Genomic DNA, 18,893 nt, shown 5'->3' on the forward strand with positions numbered 1-18,893 from the left:
TCCCTAACCAGAAACCGTGGATTGATGGCCGCATTCGCATGAAACTGAAAGCGCGAACCACTGCTTTTAATCAGGGCAAGGTGTCTGGTAACATGACCGAATATAAACAATGCAGCTATTCCCTCCGCAAGGCTATTAAACAAGCTAAGCGTCAGTACAGAGACAAAGTAGAATCTCAATTCAACGGCTCAGACACAAGAGGCATGTGGCAGGGTCTACAGTCAATCACGGACTACAAGAAGAAACCCAGCCCAGTCACGGACCAGGATGTCTTGCTCCCAGGCAGACTAAATAACTTTTTTGCCCGCTTTGAGGACAATACTGTGCCACTGACACGGCCTGCAACGAAAACATGCGGTCTCTCCTTCACTGCAGCCGAGGTGAGTAAGACATTTAAAGTTGTTAACCCTCGCAAGGCTGCAGGCCCAGACGGCATCCCCAGCCGCGCCCTCAGAGCATGCGCAGACCAGCTGGCCGGTGTGTTTACGGACATATTCAATCAATCCCTATACCAGTCTGCTGTTCCCACATGCTTCAAGAGGGCCACCATTGTTCCTGTTCCCAAGAAAGCTAAGGTAACTGAGCTAAACGACTACCGCCCCGTAGCACTCACTTCCGTCATCATGAAGTGCTTTAAGAGACTAGTCAAGGACCATATCACCTCCACCCTACCTGACACCCTAGACCCACTCCAATTTGCTTACCGCCCAAATAGGTCCACAGACGACACAATCTCAACCACACTGCACACTGCCCTAACCCATCTGGACAAGAGGAATACCTATGTGAGAATGCTGTTCATCGACTACAGCTCGGCATTCAACACCATAGTACCCTCCAAGCTCGTCATCAAGCTCGAGACCCTGGGTCTCGACCCCGCCCTGTGCAACTGGGTACTGGACTTCCTGACGGGCCGCCCCCAGGTGGTGAGGGTAGGCAACAACATCTCCTCCCCGCTGATCCTCAACACGGGGGCCCCACAAGGGTGCGTTCTGAGCCCTCTCCTGTACTCCCTGTTCACCCACGACTGCGTGGCCACGCACGCCTCCAACTCAATCATCAAGTTTGCGGACGACACAACAGTGGTAGGCTTGATTACCAACAACGACGAGACGGCCTACAGAGAGGAGGTGAGGGCCCTCGGAGTGTGGTGTCAGGAAAATAACCTTACACTCAACGTCAACAAAACTAAGGAGATGATTGTGGACTTCAGGAAATAGCAGAGGGAACACCCCCCTATCCACATCGATGGAACAGTAGTGGAGAGGGTAGCAAGTTTTAAGTTCCTCGGCATACACATCACAGACAAACTGAATTGGTCCACTCACACTGACAGCGTCGTGAAGAAGGCGCAGCAGCGCAGGAGGCTGAAGAAATTCGGCTTGTCACCAAAAGCACTCACAAACTTCTACAGATGCACAATCGAGAGCATCCTGGCGGGCTGTATCACCGCCTGGTACGGCAACTGCTCCGCCCTCAACCGTAAGGCTCTCCAGAGGGTAGTGAGGTCTGCACAACGCATCACCGGGGGAAAACTACCTGCCCTCCAGGACACCTACACCACCCGATGTTACAGGAAGGCCATAAAGATCATCAAGGACATCAACCACCCGAGCCACTGCCTGTTCACCCCACTATCATCCAGAAGGCGAGGTCAGTACAGGTGCATCAAAGCTGGGACCGAGAGACTGAAAAACAGCTTCTATCTCAAGGCCATCAGACTGTTAAACAGCCATCACTAACATTGAGTGGCTGCTGCCAACACACTGTCATTGACACTGACCCAACTCCAGCCACTTAATAATGGGAATTGATGGGAAATTATGTAAATATATCACTAGCCACTTTAAACAATGCTACCTTATATAATGTTACTTACCCTACATTATTCATCTCATATGCATACGTATATACTGTACTCTATATCATCGACTGCATCCTTATGTAATACATGTATCACTAGCCACTTTAACTATGCCACTTTGTTTACTTTGTCTACATACTCATCTCATATGTATATACTGTACTCGATACCATCTACTGTATGCTGCCCTGTACCATCACTCATTCATATATCCTTATGTACATATTCTTTATCCCCTTACACTGTGTATAAGACAGTAGTTTTGGAATTGTTAGTTAGATTACTTGTTGGTTATCACTGCATTGTCGGAACTAGAAGCACAAGCATTTCGCTACACTCGCATTAACATCTGCTAACCATGTGTATGTGACAAATAAAATTAGCTTTGATTTGATTTGATTTGATTGTATATGGAAAATAAAATGTTTTGCTAAAAGTATTATTATACAGTATTATTGATTGATTGACTATGACTTTTCAGATTACCCGGTAGTGCTCCATTCCTGGACCAAAAACATAATATAAATTAATGAATCAATCAATCAATGTACATCCACAAACATACATTGCAGAAAGTATCCAGACCACATTTTGTTACGTGAGAGCCTTTTTCTAAAATGGATGAAATGTCAGGTCTGAATGCACTGTAGATACTGTAGATATACAAACCATTTAAAAAAGCAACCTGTAATAGAGCATGCTTGGAAATATGATGATGATGGGAATATTTTCGGTTCAAAGTGTATGTGTATTAGTTTCAGGCCCCTCTATTAGGGTAGAACTAGCCCCTTAAAATAAGGCCTTATGAAATATGTATGCTAGGCGGCGTTTATACCTGCAGCTCAATTCGTTTTTCCACTAATTGGTATTTTGTCCAATCACATTAGATCTATTCACATCAGCTATTTTTCAGTGCTGATATGATTGGTCAAAAAAACTATTAGTGAAAAAAGATCAGAATTAGGCTGCCTGTCTAAAACAGGCCATATTGTGTTAAATAATATATTTAAACAATATACTTATTTAATGGTAACGTATTTGCTTAGGATCTCACTTGGTGAAGTACGTTGGACTGAAAATTGATAAAGCAACATTGATGTCTCTGTCACTAACAAACCACAGTCATGGGTGGTAACTGTACAATTTACTCGAAAGGCAAGGCACTCGGGGATATTTTTGAATAATGCTTTACACTAACCATTGTGTTAACGTAACACTGTTCCAGCATCTATATGGGTCCACAGAGTGTTGATTTAACCCTCTCAGTGTTAGTTTTGTTTGTTTTTTAACACTGGAGAATTTGCAGTGTAGGGGCCATTTTAACCAATAGTCCTACTCAGGAAAAAGCAAGCTAAAAAAAGGTCTCTCTCCAGGTATAGAAATATATTTACAATGATAAGTCTCATAATAACACATAACGGCTCATACATGCTCATAACATAATAAAACATTACACCTGTCGGCGTAACGTCAAGTGTTAAAGTGTTACTATGCCTCTGTGTGTGTTACTTCCATCAGGTCAAACCGAGCAGCTCAGCATGAGCTGGAGAGAGACCTCAGTGACAAGGTGACAGCCCAGAGAATAGACAATAAGTGTCACCATCTCAGGAATGCGTCAGACGGGATCAGCTACTACAGAGGGATCGAGAGACTGGACCCATCGTAAGTCCTACCTACCCACTACTTTAGATGTGGACGTTATACAGCTTTGTGATTGAAATGGGAGATACTGTATACGCTGTGAAAGGGATTGCCCCCTCAGCCATGAACATTGTAAAACATTTTCATGATCTTCAAGCGCGAAAAAAAATGAAAACAATTACAAATCTTAACAAAAGGCGTCTGGTAGAAGTAAATTAATCCACAAAAAAACAGATACAATTGTAGGTACAGTTGAAACCGGAAGTTTACATACACTTAGTTTGGAGTCATTAAAACTTGTTTCGGGACTGGTGCACTTCACAAAATAGATGGCATCTTGAGGGAAGAAAATTATGTGGATATTGTGCAGCCACATCTCAAGACATCAGTAAGGAAGTTAAAGCTTGGTCGGAAATGACCCCAAGCATACTTTCAAAGTTGGGGCAAAATGGCTTAAGGACAACAAAGTCAAGGTATTGGAGTGGCCATCACAAAGTCCTGACGTCAATCCTATAGAGAATTTGTGGGCAGAACTGGAAAAGTGTGTGCGAGCAAGGAGGCCGACAAACCTGACACCAGCTCTGTCAGGAGGAATGGGCCAAAATTCACCCAACTTATTGTGGGAAGCTTGTGGAAGGCTACCCGAAATGTTTGACCCAAGTTAAACAATTTAAAGGCAATGCTACCAAATACTAATTGAGTGTATGTAAACTTCTGACTCACTGTGAATGTGATGAAAGTAATACAAGCTGAAATAAATCATTCTCTCTACAATTATTTAGACATTTCACATTTTTTTAAATAAATTGGTGATCCTAACTGACCTAAAACAGGGAATTTATACTAGGGTTAAATGTCAGGAATTGTGAAAAACTGAGTTTAAATGTATTTGCCTAGGGTGTAGGTAAACTTCCAACTTCAAGGATGAATTTGACTTGTGGAGGTCTACATTTTGTCTTCTGAGGTCTTGGCTGATTTCTTTTGATTTTCCTATGATGTCAAGCAAAGAGGCACTGAGTTTGAAGGTGGGTCTTGAAATACATCCACAGGTACACCTCCAATTGACTCAAATTATGTCAATTAGCCTATCAGAAGCTTCTAAAGCCATGACATTATTTTCTGGAATTTTCCAAACTGTTTAAAGGCACAGTCAACTTAGTATATGAAAACTTCTGACCCACTGGAATTGTGATACAGTGAATTATAAGTGAAATAATCTATCTATAAACAATTGTTGGAAAAATGACTTGTGTCATGCACAAAGTAGACGTCCTGACCGACTTGCCAAAAATATAGTTTGTAAAGAAGAAATTTGTGGAGTGGTTGAAAAACGAATTATAATGACTCCAACCTAAGTGTATGTAAACTTCCGACTTCAACTGTATAATCTGTTGATTTATTGTATAGCAGATGTAACAGATATACATGCCATCCCTATCTTCATCAAAGCTGTGAGGAAGTGATGTAATATATAAACAGACGCCCTGCCCTCACTGTAACGTTAACAAAACTGTGGGAACACGGTTTACCGGTGTCCTAGCTAGCTAACTACCGGTGTCGTCCCCTCCTGTGTACTCCGTTGGAGAAACAAAGCTTCCTGAAGTATTGCGGTTTTCCAGCCAATCATGTCAAAAATAGGCTCATTACGAGGCTTTGATCAACACAGTGTACTCTTGTGTCAAAATAATTTAGAGCAGCCAAATTAATATAGATGATGTCCCACACTCCGTAGCGCATGTGGAGCATAGCCTTTTTGTCTTCTACCAAACCAATACCAAACCAATCAGGTGGTTGTTTGATGAAACTAAGCTTTGGACATCACTGATCATGTGTGTCTGATAAAGAAATACAGGCATCGGCACACTGCTTCGAAGTACACTGCTTAGTGATTTCGACACATGCCTCAGAGCTCCTGTATCAAACATAACATCACTACCGGAGGCCCAGCTAGTGCCCAGTGTCCTTCTCCCCCGCCTGCTGAACACCTGCCCTTGCTGTAACATTAACAGACCCGCCTTGAAGGCAGTGCTCGGCAGAAGGATAGTGTCTATTGGTGTCCTAGATTGCTAGCTACTTACATTTGCCCCCCGCCTCCCTCCTGTGTAACGTTACCGGAGTCCTAGCTTAAAAATGGACCGGGAGAAGTATAAAGAGAGGTTCCCACAGATGCAGGAATGTCCACATGCAGGAACGCCCCGAGTTCCAGATGGAAATCACACCCTTCTCTGCACATGTGCAGATACTGTGTGTGACAATGTGAGAACGAAGTCTTTCATCTCGCTCATCTCAATATATGCGGTGCTGCTCGTAGCAACCTCATTTTTGCTACCTTTATTCTACCTTTAATGACTGCATTTCCACAAATTGGATGATATTATCTTTAAACCCATTCAAACTAGTACGGGACTGGATATGGAAGTAAAGCAGAAGGGGTCATCACCTTCAGATTGTATTGACACAGGTGCTTCACATTTTGTCTGACTATAAAGCACCAATCCCAAATTCAACTCTAGCTGCATCCACCCCAGTGTATCTCCTGCATGCCTTCCAAAGGCATCCCAATTAATTGACCATTGTGTCCATTGTCATTTCTCACCCACTTGACCAGGCTCTCCCTGCCCGACTCGTGGTCAAAGTTCACGGATGACAACATCCTTCACTCCCAGAGCGAGCGGGCGGCTTCCCACAAGCTGCGTGATGTTATTGAGATCCTGCTGAACGTCACGTCCAATGAGATGTGGAAACATTTCAACACGGTCAACGTGTCCTTCACCAACCGCATGTCAGAGACCGCCGATGCCAAGAACAGCCTGCAGACACACCTGGCTAAGGTGACTGACCATTACCTGACCAATGACCATCAAGATCGTCTTTCATGTTTAATCCCTTTTTTGTTTAGTTCCATTGAACTCAGTGAAATGCAGTTTGAGTGTATCTTGTTAAACATCATAGTACTTCAACATCAGGTCCAGGGGACAGTAAGGAAGGGGTTATTAACTGCCTGCATACCATAGTTGATGATTGCTGAAATTTTACTGCTGTCTTTGATTGATTTTCCTACTGAAAAAGCAGCATAGACCAGCATAAATTTCAAGCTGGTCCGTGCTAGTTCATGCTGGTCTATGTTGGTCAGCGCTGGTCAGATGCTGGTCAAGCTCGTCTGTCCAGCAAGCCAGTGTTGTAGTACTCAAGACCCATCAAATTATTGTATTTTTGAGAGTGTGATTTTGAGAGTGAAAATTGGAAAAGTCTAGGAAAACTCATTTAAAAAAATATTATATTTTATCCACACAATGTGCCTTTCCTTCACTGGGCGGGCTATTTGAAAACTTTAAGCAAAATTAGAGTATATCCACTTCTCAAGGCACCACTCACTACACCACTGCATAGGGCAAATGGAAAGCAATCACACACAGCATGATGTTAAATGATAAGCAGTCCATAAACTTGGCCATAATAGGCCAGTAGGTTCCAATCATAAGAATAATAAAACCGAACCATTAAGCATTTACCAATCGAAATGTAGAACTATTACTTCCCATTGAATTTTTTTTAATTTTAATTAAGCACACAAAGTAACCGGTGAAATAAAGTTTAAAGTCGAACTGACAGCGTTTTAATAACTTTGCAGATATGAAACAAACAGACAATTAGAATATCAGTCAAAAATATAATATTCCCAGTTCCAAAACCAACTTCATAGGAGGTTTCAAAAATAAGTTATATTTAACTCAACGTTCCATTACGTACACTAAGACATTGTTGGCAGAATAGATGGATGCAGTTCAATGCATGATTAATATAATTCACCAAAACATTATCCAAAAATATTGCTATCAGGTTGTAAATCACAGCTGGCCTGGTACATTGTTTGCTGTCTCCATTCGGGATGCAATGTTTCAGTTTCAATTACTCAATATTCTGGACAAAAACTGACAAATGTAACTAAGGCTGGGAATGTCAACACAATCAAACTAGCAAGGGCAATGATCACAAGTCAGTCATAACGTGGCTAATATGCTAGAATATGTATGTAGCAAACTAAAAACACCTAGCTGCTAGGAGAAGGTTATGTCATGCCATTCGAGGTGTGGGTGAGTGATTGATTTTTTTTTTACCCTCATAATGTTTTTCGGTGGCTATACACAGAGATGCAGGTGTCATTTGGTTAGCTAGCAAGAACTTGACAGACTGCTATACAGTTAGCCAAAGTGAATTTTCAATGCAAATATGCTATCTACTCCGATTACAGAATACTCTTGTTTGAGTGTGCCAGAGCACAGAACAAATTACGAATTTACAAACATGCAACAACTGCTGAATATGACCGGTGTCAGTAAATGTAGGGGGGGAGGAAGTAATAGTTAGTCAAGAACGCTCTAGATATCATGTAAACAGCCTAATCAGCTCTGCATCGGAGAGTAAAATGGCAGAGTGAGGTGTTCTCTCATTTGTGATTGGAAGTAGCTAGCTAACCAGCTAGCCAACTTTAGGCAGTGAGCTTGGGTGCTTGGTTAGGACAAGTATTCATTGGCAGGCAAGCTGCAGAAGGATGAGGAGGCTACAGTTCCCCATCGTTTATCAGTGCAAATTTGAAAACGTTTGAGAGTGTTTATCTAATGTTCCTTCGTTAGATTTTTGCTCATCTTGCTCTGGCTAGGAATAGTTGTTGAGCTTGTTGTTATTGATGTGCATAACTGAGGGAGGGAGAGCCTACCTTTTCATGGTTGTTTGATCAATAGGATTGTAAAGTTTCCAAATGTAAGAGGACTCCTGTGGTGTTTACATATTTGCAGAAATCTATTCTGGTCTATATTGTGGCTTTTGGCAAATGTGTTCACCAAAAGAATGTTGTCAGAATTATTTTTTTTAAGTGTCAATCTTCCTGGGGGTGTATAAGATTTCATGTTGCTAAAGTGCTGTTGCTTCCACTTTAAATGCAACAATGTTTCACACACACACACACACACGTTATTTTCAAAGAGAGGATTAACAACAGCAACAGCTTCGGATGGCCTTGCCCATTGCTGATTTAGCTAGATAGATGTATCTCCCCAAAGACCAGCAAGGAAAAATCCTGATTGGATTTTATTTATCTTCTAAATTAACCCTTTCCTTTCCAACAAAACTGAAGGGATTCAATCAGAATTTAATTGAAAATAATAATCTAATTATCATTATCATTATTATGTTATTATAATCATTATTTTATAAATCCTTAGCCCTTCTCTGAAGGTGTAGAAGGCTCATTGTGCTCCACTGTGTTTGGGTTAGTAAGAATTTGTATAGTGGCTCTATTTGCCTTCAGCAGCATCTATTCACTATTCTGAATGTCTAAAGAAACCATATGTTGTTCTGAAATATGAACACAGAAATACTGGACATTTTGAACTCTTATTATGGTGGGGATTTGACAAAATTACCATCATGGTCTTTAATTGGACTCACATTTTTCTTGTCTCTGTCTCGATACAGTCTCGGACCTCTTGTCCCCCTCCCGGTCTCGGTTATGACTCGGTCTCGCCCCCCTCCGGCCTTGGTCTTGACACGGATTCGTTTGGCTCCGATCTTGGCCTTGATTCGGTTTCGCTTTAGGTGGTCTTGAACACAACACTGCAGCATGGTCTAGCTTGTCTGACCAGCATGGTCTAGCTGGTTCTGCTGGCCGACCAGCATGGTCTAGCTGATCAAGTTGCTAAACCAGCCTTTGGTGTGTTTGGACTGTTGCTTCAACATTGATAAAGTTTAAACATAAAGTTACTCGTCCCCTCCCCATGTGAAACACTTGGATTCATTATTAAGGGAACAAGGAGAAATTGCCTTCACTCTCATTTTAATACAACAATAGTAACATGATATTCTCTTACCTAATTCAAATAAGTACTGCCTCGTAAATAATATCGGAACAGGCGTTTTTGCAGAGGGTTGTGGTTTATATAGCTAGATACAGTGCCTTCAGAAAGTATTCATACCCCTTGACTTATTCCACATTTTGTTGTGTTACAGCCTAAATTAAAATGGAATCAATATATATGTTTTACCTATCTACACACAATACCCCATTATCACAAATTGAAAACATGATTTTAGACATTTTTGCTATTTTATTGAAAATCAAATTCAGAAATATCAAATTTACATACAGTACCATTCAAAAGTTTGGACACACCTACTCATTCAAGGGATTTTCATTACTTTTACTATTTTCTACATTGTAGAATAATGGTGAACACATCAAAACTATGAAATAACACATATGGAATCATGTAGTAACCAAAAAAGTGTTAAACAAATCAACATATATTTTAGATTCTTCAAAGTAGCCACCCATTGCCTTGATGACAGCTTTGCACACTCTTGGCATTCTCTCAACCAGCTTCAACTGGAACAGTCTTGAAGGAGTTCCCACATATGCTGAAAACTTGTTGGATGCTTTTCCTTCACTCTGTGGTCCAACTCATCCCAGACCAGTTCAAATGGGTTGAGGTTGGGTGATCTGATGCAGCACTCCATCACTCTCCTTCTTGGTCAAATAGCCCTTACACAGCCTGGAGGTGTGTTGGGTCATTATCCTGTTGAAAAACAAATGATATTGTTGCAGAATGCTGTGGTAGCCATGCTGGTTAAGTGTTCCTTGAATTTTAAATAAATCACTTAGTGTCACCAGCAAAGCACCCCAAAACCATCACACCTCCTCCTCCATGCTTCACGGTGGGAACCACACATACGGAGAGCATCTGTTCACCTACTCTGCGTCACACAAAGACACTGCAGTTGGAACCAAAAATCTAAAATTTTGACAGATTGCCACCGGTCTAATGTCCATTGCTAGTGTTTCTTGGACCAAGCAAGTCTCTTCTTATTATTGGTGTCCTTTAGTAGTGGTTTCTTTGCAGCATTTTAACCATGAAGGCCTGATTCATGCAGTCTCCTCTGAAAATATGATATTTTAATGTGTCTGTTACTTGAACTCATGCTGTGCAGCATTTATTTGGTCTGCAATTTCTGAGGCTGCAATCTCTAATGAACCTATCCTCTGCAGGAGAGGTAACTCTGGGTCTTCCTTTTCTGTGGCGGTCCTCATGAGAGCCAGTTTCACCATAGCACCATAGAATCTTTAAAAGTTCTTTAAATCTTAATCTTTAAAAGAAACAACATTTCTCAAAAGAACCTTTAGCAAGGCACACCTGTTAATTGAAAAGCATTCCAAGTGACTACCTATTGAAGCTTGTTTAGAGAATGCCAAGAGTGTGCAAACCTGTCATCAAGGCAAAGTGTGGCTACTTTCAAGGATCTCAAATATAAAATATAAATATTTTTTTGGTTACTACATGATTCCATATGTGTTATTTCATAGTTTTATGGCTTTTCAACCTCTGCCATATTGCAGCTCTCTAGGTCCTCTACTATTCTATTTTTACCAATGACCTGCCACTTGCATTAAACACAACTTGTGTGTCCTTGTATGCTGATGATTCAACCATATACATGTCAGCAACCACAGCTAATGAAGACATTAAAACCCTTTACAAGGAGTTACAGTCAGTTTTGGAATGGGTGTCCAGTAATAAACTCTAAAACTAAGACCATTATATTTGATGCAAATCATTCCCTAAACTCTAACCCTAACCTCAGCTGAACCTGATAATGTTGAATAAGTTATGGAGTCGTGGTAAAAACATATACTGTAGATTCAATGGTTGTAAAGATGAGGAAGAGGTCTGTCCATAATAAAGAGATGCTCTGCTATTTTGAGTCTTACTGTCCTCTAGTTTTGTCTTATCTTGACTATTGTCCAATCATGTAGTCAAGTGCTGCAAAGAAAGACCTAGTTAAACTGCAGCTGGCCCAGAACAGAGCGGCACGTCTTACATTGTAATCAAATGTGCATTCTATGCATGCCAGTCTCTCTTGGCTAAAAGTTGAGGAGAGACTGACTGAATCACTTATTTTTATAAGACATGTGAATGTGTTTCAAACTCCAAATTGTTTGCACAGCCAACTTACACACAGCTCTGACACACACACTTACCCCACCAGACATGCCACTAAGGGTCTTTTTACAGTCCCCAAATCCAGAACAAATTCAAGAAAGCGTACAGTATTATATAGAGCCATTATCACGTAAAACTCCCATACATCTCATATTGCTCAAATGAACAGCAAACCTGTTTTTTTATTAACATAAAGCAACACGTCACGGCACAAAGCCTCTCCCCTAATTGACCTATATATTTTGTGTGTATGTATTGATATGTAGGCTATGTGAGACTTTTTAACATGTATGTAGTTCTGTCCTTAAGCTATTCTTGTCTCTTAATGTTTCATGCTTTGTGTGGACCCCAGAAAAAGTAGCTGCTGCTTTCGCAACAGCTAATGGGGATCCTAATAAAATACAAAAAACCTGATGTAAAACTGTGCAAATGTGAAGGAGCATTATAACTCTGCCTGAATTGTCACCTTTTATGGTGACAATAACACCCTTATTTGCCGTCTACTTTGTAGGTATTGGAATTAGGCCAAGACAGTACATCTAAGGGAAATATAAATGGTAAACTTGATCAAATGTCTTTAGCAGTGTTAACAGAATATTTGCTGACATTTGCTGTATCTGATCGTTTCTGAAACGCAAAAATAATAACAAATTGCTATGGACCTGTAAATAATGTTTTGCATTTACTTTCTCCCGAACATAAATATGCTTGCACTGCCCGTGAACTGATGTCACTTGTTAAATCCACATTAATCAGTGTAGATCAGGTATTCCCCTCAGGTGTACGCGCAATGCCGTCGGGGTACGCCAAATAAAAATGTGATTCACATTTTTAAAAATAAAACTTATTTTGTATTTTTTTTAAAGAAAAAAAATCACCACATTTTCAAACAGTCCATTTATATTTTCCAAAGGGGCTATACATCTGGGGCAGTTTTTTTTCTCGCCTCGTTTCACTGTCAAAAATACAATTAAACCATCTAGTGTTGAAGTGAAATAACAACACAATGTCAAATACAGGTAGCCTAGTCAAATAATGAACATCCAATCACATGAACGATTACCATCTGGCGGGAATTCCACTAACGGTCAGTATGTAGCCAAACATAGCTGCTGCTCATTCCGTTTGCGCGAAAATTAATAATTGGAAGAAAAAAAGTAAGGCCCGCGTCCATAGAGACACATACCAGCAGTACTACACCTGCACCTGGACCATAGAAGAGGCACAAATATAATGAGAACTACATTGATTTGGGGTTCACTTATATTGGGAGTAGTGCCTTTCCTCAGCCACAAAAGCACTATCTCACAACTCAATGAAACCTTCACTCTTGCACAGACATTTTGAAACAAAACATGCCAATTTGAAAAATAAGAGAATTAAGATGACTTTCGAGTAGTAAGTCATGTATAAAAGCAACAGATACCATTAATAAGAAGGGGCTAGAGGTGTTTTATATGGTGAGCTACCAAGTGGCTAGGACAGGCAAGCCCCGTACTATTGTGGAGGACTTAATTCTTCAATTATTTTTAATCGTACTGGATAGCTTTGTGACATCAAATGGATTTTGGTGGTCAAGATGTGTTGGTATCTGTACTGATGGTGCAAAAGCCATGACAGTGAGACATAGTGGAGTGGTAACGCGAGTGCAAGCAGTTGCTCCAGACACCACTTGGGTACACTGCAGCGTACATCGAGAGGCTCTTGCTGCCAAGGGAATGCCTGACAGCTTGAAAGATGTTTTGGACACTACAGTGAAAATGGTTAACTTTGTTTCAAGCAAGGCCCCTGAACTCTCTTGTATTTTCTGCACTATGCAATGATATGGGCAGTGATCATGTAATGCTTTTACAACATACAGAAGTGCGTTGGTTGTTAAGGGGCAAAGTATTGACATGTTTTTTTTAATAGAGAGACGAGCTTAACGTTTTCTTTACTGACCATCATTTTCCCTTGTCTGACCGCTGGCATGATGATGAGTTTCTCACACGACTGGCCTATCTGGGTGATGTCTTTTCTCACCTGAATGATCTGAATCTAGGATTACAGGGACTCTCCGCAACTATATTCAATGTGCGGGACAAAACTGAGGCTATGATGAAGAAATTGTAGCACTTCTCTGTCTGCATTAACAAGGACAACACACAGGTCTTTCCATCATTGTATTTTTTGTGTGCAAATAAACTCAATCTTGCGGGCAATGTCAAATGTGATATAGTGAAGCACCTGAGTGAGTTGGGTGCGCAATTATGCAGGTGCTTTCCCAAAACGGATGACTCAAACAAATGGATTCATTATCAATGTCCTGCCTCCAGTTCACTTACCGATATCTGATGAAGAGAGCCTCATCAAAATTGCAGCAAGCATACTGTGAAAATTGAATTTAATCAGAAGCCACTGCCATATTTCTGGATTGGGCTGCGCTCAGAGGATCCTGCCTTGGCAAATTGCGCTGTTAAGACATTGATGCCCTTTGTACCTATGTGAGAGTGTATTCTCGGCCCTCGCTAGCATGAAAACTAAATACTGGCACAGACTGTGTGGAAAATTATTTAAGAATGAGACTCTCTCCAATATAACCCAATATTGCAGACTTATGTGCATCCTTTAAATGACACCCTTCTAATTAACCTGTGGTGAGTTATTCACAATTTTAGATGAACAAATAAGGTTTTATATGTAAGATGGTTAAATAAAGAGCAAAATGATCAATTATTATTATATTATTATTTGTGCCCTGGTCCTATAAGAGCTCTTTGTCACTTCCCACAAGCAGGGTTGTGATAAAAAATTCACACACATTCTTACGTTTAATAAATGTATTGTATAGTGTGTGTGTGTGGCAGGCTTACAATGATGGCAAAAAACAACAAATTTGAGGGTGCGGTGACCCTGGTGCTAGAGGGGATACGCAGCTGGAGGTTGAATGTTTGAAGGGGTACGGGACTATAAAACGTTTGGGATTTTGTACAAAACGTTTCATCCGACTGGTACAGTAGCTTAGCAGGTCGACAATGGAATACTCAGGGGAATGAGGGTATGATGTCGAATCCTGTTGAAGGCACACTATTTTGAAAATTGTTTTATGTGAAACCACACTGTTGTTAAAATCATTTGTTTTATTTAGTATAGTATACGCTTCTGTGTTAAGCATCCTAAATAATGCCAGAAATTCAGTTTTTGAAAAATAGTCAACTTCAAGGCAAAAAAATGAAGCATGATGTATGCAAACCTGGTATTCCAACTGATTATAGGTTACGAAAGTCAATAACTTACTGCTGCGCCACAGAATTTTGATGAAAACAGTGGAGGAAGAAAATGTCTATCTGAAAGTCACAGGCTGCTATTTATTGTTGAACGGCAAATGTCACTCATGTGCATTGTGAACAGATAATGAAGCGCTGAGTAATTAACTGTTTTTCGGGACAATTTGGTGAAAGTCTCGAAGTCTTCAGACAGCCTCGGTTTTCCATTACTCGCGAAAACACAACGAAGGCTGGTCACCAGCCTATGCTGGTCTATGCAATTTTTTCTCCAGGGTTGTAAACAAACTATTCAAGGGTCTATTGCATTTTCACGTGACATCTTTCATGATAATGGAAAACAAAGGTTTAATCCTATCACATTGCTTTTACTGTTCAATGAGGAGAAAAATAAAACTCCTTTCAGCCCCTTTTACTTGTGTCTCACAAGATCAGCGTTTGATGGGCAGAGACATGTGAGTTTGGTGGAGTGATCACCCTCTTCACTGGTCTAGGCCTTATTTTTACTGTAATCGTGTTATGGAACCCAGGCATGCAAACTAATTCACCAAACTTTGTTACTGCAAGGCTAAATAGTCTTGTCAAAAGAAGGACAGCAAACATAGATTTATCTGGCATTGCCTGTGTTCAACACTTTCCACTGATACATACCCTTGGTAGTGGAGTAGTAGACACTGGAGCCCATTGTTGTCGAAGGGTTAATTGGATGTTGCAGGGCTCTATCCACCTCAGCTGTTCTCTGGGTTTATCCATTGACAGCAGCTATGATGTGAGGCACACAGTCTTTAATAACGCCACTCAGCCAGTCAGTCAGCCAGGGATGGTTCTGAGGAGTGGTTGAGTGATTCAGGGGAATGAGATAACATGATAATGTGATGGTGGGATGAGAAGGAGGAAAGTACTGTACAGTACAGTGTTAATCTGATTTGATCTACAGTTACATTTGGTGTTAGTTTTGCTTTTTCAGACACCTGCATCTGTACTATACATTTCACATCACCTAACAGTGTGGTGTAAATAAACAAGTTCTTTGAGTTTCCTAGAACTCTTTACCTCAAACCCTTACACAGCAGGCAAAACTGGTTGCAATTGACGTCCATAGCATTATAGACAGTTCCGTTTGTAAACTGGTTGTAACAGCGCCATTTCAACCGCTAGAACTGCTCCATTCCTGACCACTTAAATTCCTCTGTTTCCTTACTCCCTGGATCATCTCACTATCCCTCTCGCCTGTTTCTACTGGCAGACCCTCCAGGAAATCTTCCAGACAGAGATGCTGATAGAGAGCCTGAAGAAGGCTCTGAGGGACAAGGAATGCCCCCTGAAGGTGGCCCAGACCAGGCTGGACGAGAGGACACGCAGGCCCAACGTGGAGCTCTGCAGGGACAACCCACACCACAGGTAGGGCTCGAACATGTTGTGGGTATTTTATAGCCTGTAAAATGAGGACGTTTTACAGGTACATTCCCTTCCTTCTCTGCCATTTACCTCTTCTCCTCCGCTTGTCTTGTCCCTATCCTTATCGCTATTTCCAGACTGGTGGGAGAAGTGAGGGAGATAGAGGACACCATCCACAAGCTGCGTGAGAGACTGATGGAGGCAGAGAACACCCTGCAGAAGCTGGTGAAGACCAAGGCTGCCCTGGAGCATGACCTGTCCATCAAGGCTAACTCCTTGTTCCTGGATCAGGAGAAGTGCATGGGCATAAGGAAGAGCTTCCCCAGCACCCCACGCCTGGTGGGATACACCTAAAGCCATCACATACAGTGCATTCGGAAAGTATTCAGACCCCTTGACTTTTACAGCCTTATTCTAAAATGTTTTTTTTTTTAATTCCCTCATCAATCTACACACAATATCCCATAATCACAAAGCAGATTTTTAGATATTTTTTCTAATTTATCAAAAACAAAAACTGATATATCACATTTACAAAAGTATTCAGACCCTTTACTTAGTACTTTGGCCGCGACGACAGCCTTGAATCTTCTTGGGTATGATGCTACAAGCTTGGCACAGCTATATTTGGGGAGTTTCTCTTATTCTTCTCAGCAGATCATCTCTAGCGCTGTCAGATTGGATGGGGAGCGACGTTGCACAGCAATTTTCAGGTCTCTCCAGAGATGTTAGATTGGGTTCAAGTCCCTGCTCTTGCTGGGTCACTCAAGAACATTCAGAGACTTGTCCCGACGCCACTTCTGCATTGTCTTGGCTGTGTGCTTAGGGTTGTTGTCCTGTTGGAAAGTGAATCTTCGCCCCATTCTGAGGACTGGAGCAGGTTTTCATCAATGCTCTCTCTGTACTTTGCTCGGTTCATCTTTCCCTCTATCTTTACTAGTCTCCCAGTCGTTGCCACTGAAAAACATCCCCACAGCATGATGCTGCCACCACCATACTTCACCGTAGGGACGGTGCCAGGTTTACATCAAATGTGACGCTTGGCATTCAGGTCAAATGGTTCAATCTTGGTTTCATCAGACTAGAGAATCTTGAGAATCTTTCCAAGAGGGGTGTCGTGCCTTTTAATGAGTAGTGGCTTCCCGTCTGGCCACTCTACCATAAAGGCCCGATTGTTGCTGCAGAGATGGTTGTCCTTCTGGAAGGTTCTCCCATCTCCACAGAGGAACTCTGGAGCTCTGTCAGAGTGACATCGAGTTCTTGGTCACCTGCCTGACAAAGGCCCTTCTCCCCCAATTGCTCAGTTTGGCCAGGCGGACAGATTTAGAAAGAGTCCTGGTGGTTCCAAACTTCTTCCATTTAATAATGATGGAGGCCACTGTATTCTTGGGGACCTTCAATGCTGCAGAAATGTTTTGGTACCCTTCCCTAGATCTGTGCCTCGACACAATCCTGTCTCGGAGCTCCACGGACATTTTCTTCGACCTTATGGCTTGGTTTTTGCGCTGACATGCACTGTCAACTGTGAGACCTTATATAGACAGGTGTGTGCCTTTGCAAATCATGTCCAATCAATTGAATTTACTACAGGTGGACTCCAATCAATTTGTAGAACCATCTGAAGGATAATCAATGTAAACAGGGTGCACCTGAGCTCAATGTCGAGTCTCTTAGCAAATAGTCTGAATACTTATGTAAATAAGGAATTTCTGAAAACCTGTTTTCACTTCGTAATTATGGGGTATTTTGTGTAGATTGATGAGGAAAACATTTAATACATTTTAGAATAAGGCTGTATACATTTTAGAATAGCGTAACAATGTGGAAAAAGGGAAGGGGTCTGAATACCTCCCGAATGCACTGTACATGTATACCACAGGAGGTTGGTGGCACCTTAATTGAGGAGGACGGGCTCTTGGTAATGAATGGAGCGGAATTGGTGGAATGGTATCAAATAAATCCAACACGTGGTTTCCATGTTTTTGATGCCATTCCATTTGCTCCGTTCCAGACATTATTATGAGCCGTCCTCCCCTCATCAGCCTCCACTTATGTATACCATAAGAGTGGTGGGCTACACTTGGGCAATGACGAAGTACTGTATACACTAACTAAGACCCAGAATGTTTCCTGGTCAAGAGCATTGCACAAGGGAAAACTCCTGGATCCTATAGCAATGAGCATCATATAGGGATAGGGAAACGCATATCCTTTCCATGCTATTGTACCGACCTGACCTGTACTATTCTGGCTCCGCTTCTCACATTTTCCTTTCTAGCATGGTTCCAGCCAAGCCAATCTACGCTATACTGCTCTGGCCTGGTTCTTCCTACGCTGAGGAACCAGACCAGAGCAGTAATAGTCAGATGGGCGTGGCTTGGCAATAGAGAATGATAGAGGACTCTAGTGCACAAAAGCTTGTTTTAGCATGAGCACCGCCATTGAGGACGTTCACCATTTTTGGAGTCGTCAACTGGTTGTGACTTCCTTTAGGTGAAGGAATGATTAAATAATTTTGTCCAGGTCATCAGGAGAGATCAGCCAATGAATTGTACTTGTGAGTAAACATTCCATGACTGCAGGTGGCAGTAAATCGCTAACTTTGGCTTTATACCTTTTCAAACAACACACTACCGGTGGCAGTATATACCATTTCAGGTTGTTTGCCAACTCATATATGTAGTAGAAGAAAAACATTGACTACTTCCAAAATGTAGATAGCCTCAATGGTGC

At 41.5% G+C, this 18,893-nt stretch overlaps 1 protein-coding gene and 1 long non-coding RNA gene across 2 annotated transcripts in view; one reads left to right on the forward strand and one right to left on the reverse strand.

Annotated features, from left to right (window-relative positions):
• tekt3 (tektin 3) overlaps positions 1–17,298 on the forward strand; it is a 28,906-nt gene extending 11,608 nt beyond the window's left edge. Inside the window, exons 4-7 of the mRNA XM_035801245.2 lie at positions 3,383–3,526; positions 6,114–6,336; positions 16,009–16,163; positions 16,298–17,298. Coding sequence (XP_035657138.1) covers positions 3,383–3,526; positions 6,114–6,336; positions 16,009–16,163; positions 16,298–16,514 — 739 coding nt within the window. The 3' untranslated portion in view covers positions 16,515–17,298. The remainder of the gene's footprint in view (positions 1–3,382; positions 3,527–6,113; positions 6,337–16,008; positions 16,164–16,297) is intronic.
• LOC118402889 (uncharacterized) overlaps positions 9,609–18,893 on the reverse strand; it is a 28,603-nt gene continuing 19,318 nt past the window's right edge. The window contains exons 2-3 of the long non-coding RNA XR_004829572.2: positions 15,414–15,588; positions 9,609–10,077 (exon numbers count right to left, since the gene is read on the reverse strand). This is a non-coding gene — a long non-coding RNA (uncharacterized LOC118402889). The remainder of the gene's footprint in view (positions 10,078–15,413; positions 15,589–18,893) is intronic.

This window comes from Oncorhynchus keta, chromosome 24 (genome assembly GCF_023373465.1).
Source record: "Oncorhynchus keta strain PuntledgeMale-10-30-2019 chromosome 24, Oket_V2, whole genome shotgun sequence".
Lineage (NCBI taxonomy): Eukaryota > Metazoa > Chordata > Actinopteri > Salmoniformes > Salmonidae > Oncorhynchus > Oncorhynchus keta.